The sequence below is a fragment of the Rhagoletis zephyria genome, unplaced genomic scaffold, assembly GCF_001687245.7.
Source record: "Rhagoletis zephyria isolate East Lansing unplaced genomic scaffold, Rhagoletis_zephyria_1.1 Rzeph_scaffold_20445, whole genome shotgun sequence".
NCBI lineage: Eukaryota > Metazoa > Arthropoda > Insecta > Diptera > Tephritidae > Rhagoletis > Rhagoletis zephyria.
Genome location: NW_016177503.1, coordinates 1 through 6,394, shown reverse-complemented (window position 1 = coordinate 6,394; position 6,394 = coordinate 1). Strand labels below are relative to the sequence as shown.

General features: G+C 33.2%; 1 protein-coding gene across 1 annotated transcript; it reads left to right on the top strand.

Annotated features, from left to right (window-relative positions):
* The first annotated feature begins 4,119 nt into the window (after positions 1 to 4,119).
* On the top strand, positions 4,120 to 5,837 carry LOC108380809 (uncharacterized). The gene is made up of 4 exons (XM_017637211.1): positions 4,120 to 4,359; positions 4,427 to 4,560; positions 4,619 to 4,775; positions 4,894 to 5,837. The coding sequence occupies exons 1-4, from the start codon at positions 4,349 to 4,351 to the stop codon at positions 5,264 to 5,266; spliced, it is 675 nt and encodes a 224-aa protein (XP_017492700.1). The 5' UTR covers positions 4,120 to 4,348; the 3' UTR covers positions 5,267 to 5,837.
* Positions 5,838 to 6,394: the final 557 nt, after the last annotated feature.

Genomic DNA, 6,394 nt, shown 5'->3' with positions numbered 1-6,394 from the left:
GTGAAGTCATTCGGAGATACCAGGCATCAAAGTAGTCAAGTTACCACCGTTAAATCTACTACCATAACTATTGCGGTCCTTGATNTATTGCGGTCTTTGATGTACTGTGACTAAACAGAATAAAGACAATTCTTGATGAATACCTACAAAGANAATAGAGATATATAGGGGTAAGAGTAGTGGCAATAGTATTGCAAAAAAGATCCGTAAGGTTGCACTGGAGTGGACTTAATGCTAAAAATTAGCAAATGAAGTCATTCGGAGATACCAGGCGTCAAAGTAGTCAAGTTACCACCGTTAAATCTACTACCATAACTATTGCGGTCTTTGATGTACTGTGACTAAACAGAATAAAGACAATTCTTGATGAATACCTACAAAGAAAATTGTAAGACATTTATGATATTTCGTCTGAAGTAAGTCTATGTATATTGGATTTCTGTAGACCAATGATACTCCCCCATCTTGAAATTGCCTCTAGATTCAAGGACACAGGATATAGGGTACAAGCATGCAGATTCAAGGACGACTCATCATCGTACCGGATCATTGTTGCCGCAAGAATTTCTTCACGGACATAACGACTTCGTTAGGTTATTTAAGATGGAAATAGAGAATATGCTTTCTGGCGACCACAAAACCAAACTTGAACGTGAATTGTGGTGAAAACGTTGGACCAAATGTTTCAATAGAAAAATTAATTTTGGGCGGGACGAAGTTCGCCGGGTCAGCTAGTAAATCAATAAAGAAGCCTAAAACTAGACCCTATTCAGAGAAATTGTCGAAGGTAGGATTCGGACACACAGATATTTAGGAAAGTCAGACGTTACAGAAAGATGTAGAACTGTCTCCTTCACCTCATAGTTTTTCCAACTTCTGCAGTATATAAGATAAGGCACTTACGGACATAACGAAATCCGGGAGATTCTAGAAATTTTAGTAAAATGGGAATATTTTGAAATGTACAAAATTATTGAGATTTTTAGAAATTTTTATATTTTCCAAAATTTTGAGAATTTTATTTATTCTAAAATCCATCCTAAAATGTAAAAATGTGAAATACTTATCAAAATTGTCGAAAAATTCTTATGTTCATGGTACTTGTGCATAAAAAATAGAAAATTCTTAGAATTCTAAAATACATAGATATATTAAAATTTTTGAAAAATTCCAAAATTTTTCCACTTTTCTGCACTTTTCCAAAATTTTGTATTGATATAACAAAGTTTGATAATTTTAAATTTTTTGAAGATTTTGAAAACATCAACGTCCAAAAATTGTTTGAATCTTTAAGAAGTACGAAAATTTTTAAATTTTCAAAAACGACGAAATATGAAAATGTTTTCAACATCCGAAAACTTTNGATTTTGAAAACATCAACGTCCAAAAATTGTTTGAATCTTTAAGAAGTACGAAAATTTTTAAATTTTCAAAAACGACGAAATATGAAAATGTTTTCAACATCCGAAAACTTTTAATTTCGTTTGATCAATGCTGTATATTCGACACTTTTACTTAGAAATAATTTGTTAGAATTCCTACAATTCCTACAGTTCTCAAAATTTTTGAAAAATAAATAATTTCTAGAAATATAGTATTCATCATTATTTTAAATTGCGGTGATTTTTAGATTTATATACACGATATATGTTGAAAAGTTCTCTAATTATATGAAAAGCACAATTTCGAACATAAAAGCTGAGAGATAAGATGATTTTTTTTTACCAAGCCTATCGCCAATTCCATATGAATAAATTGTGCACATGATTTTACAAGCAAAACAATACCAAATTGGGAAAAATTGCTTTTTGTTTTACTTTATAATTTTTGCGAAAAATTTTTCACATGGAGTTCCCGATAAGGCCGTATATTTCTTATGCTAAACATTTTCCATCTAAAGTTTTCTATATTTTAATTTTAAATTGCAATTATGTATTTAAAAAAAAAAATCCAGATTTTAAACAAACGTAACTTTTTCCTTTTTTTATTACTTCAATGCATGCTGAATTTCTTGTCCATTTTCTCCTAAAAATAATCGCTTTCAAACTTTAACTACTCATCTATTTCTAAAACCAAAAATCTTCCTCATCTTCAGTTTCACCAAGCACCCCTACAACTAATAGCAGCAGCAGCAGCAAGCTAGTCCCTAACGCGCCACCCAGAAACGATACGGAATGAAACACGCGCGCCTCACCGCCTTCCACATTTCTTCGCCCACTTTCAACTTCCAGTATCTAGCTAAAGCGCCACCAACTACACATGTATGTACATAACTCCCCAAGCATTCCAACTCCTAGCCACAACCAGGCAGTAAGTAACTTCACACGCGCACGGCCATTGCGCAGCTGCAAACTTCAATGCCTGTCTACACCATTAGCCATTAGGCTGCCTCCCACCGCCTCGGAGGCGGAGCCACAAAATACACTGCGTGCTTAACAGCTATCTCATAGTAGCGCAAAACGTGTTGCAATAGGTTACTTGCCACTGATTCCACTAACAAAATTGTGTTGGCACTTGTACTTATCTTCAACGTGGCATACACATTACGACATTTCGCCTATAAGAAGCTGCCTACATAGATATTTCGCTGGCTAAGTGACTACAACTAAAACTATATGCTGAGGTGAAGGTATGTATATATGTATTGAAAAGCTTACATATTTGTATGTATTTAACTGAAATTTGCCATATAAAGACATACATACATATGCACGTGTATAAGAAAAGAAATGGAAAAAAGCTTAAGCAAATATGGCGTTTCCATTGACTTAATTTCTTTTCGAAATTACTTTAGAAAATGTTGCAGTTTGTTTTGCTGCTCCGCTTACGGTTAATTGTGCTGTGCAAGGGAACTTTTCATACATAAAATATTAGATGTGTCATTTGTGTTCATTTGATGCAAAGGTATTTGGTTTAATAACCGCAAATGAAAAAATAAATATCAAATATTGAATGACAAAGATTTAAAAATCATTTCAGCAGTTATTAGCTGGGCCCTCGACAAAATCGAGATACTATCTGATCGGCTTAAGGGTCAAATAGGATTTGTACTTAAATTTAGTGACCAATGTTTTCGCAAAACATTTTAATCCCTTAATTCTACCATACAAATGTTAAAAAAAATTTTAGCGGAAAATTGTACTAGGAGTCATCGCAGATAAAAAAAATCCTACTAATACGCTTGAGTGGGCTATAGATTTCCAATTTGTGATAGTGCCAATATAAAACCAAGTGGAACTTAATTAAGAAAAAAACGCAACCCTTAAAAAAATTTAGCGGGCATTTTTTTCTTAATTTTTAACCCCTAAATTCATTCCATGAAGGTATTGTTAACTCTTTTAGTAAATTTATGAAATAGTTAGAGGGTTAAAATGTTCTGCAAAAAAAAAACTTAGGAGAGAATTTTACTAGGGGCCATCGTAGAAATAGAAATCCGATTTTTAAAACTTTAAAATATTTTCATTCCATATGTAGGCTAGACTGTCACAAAACACCGAAGTTGTTTGTTTTTAACGCATACCCCCTCATTTGAAGGCACAACTGTTAAATAAGGCACAACAATCTATTTCGAACGACGATCAGAAAAATTTTTTTTCTAATTGATTTAGAGGAGTCACGAAGCTTTTTAAAACTATATACGCAGATTTTATACAGGAGCGTATAGATGTTACTCTATCCATCTAATTGTCGTTGATTTAGAGCAGGTATGCCCAGCCCATGAGCTCGTGAGCGAAAACAACTTTTGTGCTTTCACATTGACACATATGGACCTAATGTGATTTTAGACACACACGACAGATCGTACGCATAGCCAATATAATCCCACACATTTGATGACCAAACAGAGCTTTTACTTTATTTAAGCCTATGAAAAATGCATATAAAGCTTAAAAAAGCTATGCACTCGAGCAAACTGTCACCGATTTAGAGCAGCGTTGGGCAGAGAGAGCTTTTACTCTGCTCGCGCCTATACAAAATGTATAGAAAGCTTAAAAGAGCTTTGCCCGCAGGCAAGGCAGTGCCCATCAGTGATTTAGAGCAATATTTTAGCATCCCCTTGCCCGCGGGCAGAGCTTTTTGAGCTGTCGATACATTTTCTATTGACGGGGCTGAAGGCTCTGTTATGCATACTTGGCAGTGCATTGCATGCTTTGGGATCTGTCACATAATAAATCTGTTTAATGAGCTGTGTATATAACAGATTAGCCAACACATAAACGAACAGTGCTAAACATGGAAGTCTGTTGGATTTTGATTTCTGTGCTACGTAAAATGAAATAACATTTCACACTTTGACAGTTCTATTTATTTTTCATTCGTTCAATTGGTTTCTGGCGCTAATTTTGATATGAACAAAATGTAAGTTATATTTATAGATCAAAATAGTCATTTCATATATTAAATTATGTTCTTTGCTTTGCAATAGGATGGATGACGAGAAATTAATAGATTTAGTGCGCTCCAAAGAAATTTTATACAATAAAACAATGACGGGCTACAGATTGTCCGACAGAAAAGTGGCAGCTTGGACTGAAATAGCACGGGAGCTTGGAAAGACAGGTAGTTAAGTTATTTATTAAATTTAAGGATATCAAAGCCTGATAATTTAATTGTTTAGGGGACCAGTGCAACAAGCGGTGGATCTCACTGCACGAGCGGTATTCGAGGGAGCTACGGAAGATGGATGCTCCATCAGGAAGTGGGGCGACAACTCAGGTATATTGGCCGCTGATGGATAGCTTGAGTTTTTTGAAACCTTTCGTAAAACCAAGACCGTAAGTAATTTCTTTATTAGCGTAAAGTTTTACCATGCTAATATGTACATTCATACATATATGTTAACATATGTACTTATACACATTTATACACATGCAAAATGCATATAAATTTCAGAACTCGATGTACCTTTAACGTATTGGAGGAAAGCTCGTCCTCATTGCCATCGCCTGGATCGCTGATATTGTTCCCGATAGAAGAAGAGTTTCTAGATGTTCCGGCTGGTGACCCAGTGGCATCAACGCCACAATCATCAACAAAATTGCCGAGAAAAAGGCATAGGACAAATGATGCTGACGACGAATTTAAAGAGGTGTGTCAGATGTACAAAGAAGTACACAAAGATCGGCAGAATGAAAACAAGGCCGTACGTGCTTTTGGGGAGATGATAATCGCCACGATAAGCGAGATGAGCGATACCAAGCAAACAAAAGCAATGCAAATTATAACTAATACTGTCATGGAGTTAAAACTCGAGCCCGATTTCTAACGTGAATCTTTTGTTTAAATATTTTTATTTTGTCACTAAAGTTTTTGCATCCGAGTACATATGTTGTATGTATATGTATTTTTGTAACAAATAAGACTGAATTCTTAATTTTGATTTGATCACAAATGTGTACCTGTAAAAACAGAAGTGCTTAAAAATATGTACATACATAGGTACATTTGTATACCTACATGTATAATCATCAACAAATTAACAAGTTTGCGACATTTGTCTACTTTGGGCTATTTTCATTTAAGGTTAATATATATAGTTAACCATATAAAAACTGGGGCGCGACATTTTAGCAAGTTTTGGCTATTTATCTTTAGTTTAGTGTTTAATGTTTATTATTTTGTTTGAAAGTCTAGCTGATTACTTAACAAACATCATATGAATCAAAATTTCAGACTTTGTGCAAAAATTATGAAAATTCCAACTTTTTAATCGTATTCATATAAAAAAAATCAAACAGACTTTGTACCGCACCGAAATTGCAATTTTGCTCTTTATTATACTAAAATTTAATAGGTTACAAAACTGCATACCAAAATATTGGGTAAAGATAACGATTAAAAAATGAATTTTTGGTCAAACTTTGAAGAATTTTCATAATTTTTCCACAAAGTCTGAAATTTGGATTTATATCATGTTTTTCAAGTAATCAGCTAGATTTTCATACAAAATAATAAACTAAAGAAAAATAGCCAAAACTTGCTAAAATGTCGCGTCCCAGTTTTTATATGGTTCACTATATATATAAAATGTCGCAAACTTGTAGATTTGTTGATGATTATACATATATATATATAACCCTAATGCACATGCATACATTCATACGTATATGATTTCTGAACTGAATTTTATAGCGTAATTTATTTTGTACCTGAAATAAGCAATTAAATAAATACATATGTACGTGCTTGAAAAAAAGAAAAATTTTATGTTTTTGTATTTCAAGGTTCTATTTTAGTTTGAAACAACGAATAAAATAAAAAGTACAAAAATTACAGCAGCTTAGTAATAATTGCTGTCATTAAAATATATATAAATACTTACATACGTATGCAGTAAAAATTCAGGAAACAATTTCGGAATGTAAAACCATTTTAAATATTCATTTAGATAAAA

Coding starts and splice junctions, on each gene's coding strand:
- LOC108380809 (XM_017637211.1), top strand. Junction 4,561..4,618: donor ACGGGAGCTTGGAAAGACAG/GTAGTTAAGTTA, acceptor TTAATTGTTTAG/GGGACCAGTGCAACAAGCGG. Junction 4,776..4,893: donor CCTTTCGTAAAACCAAGACC/GTAAGTAATTTC, acceptor TATAAATTTCAG/AACTCGATGTACCTTTAACG.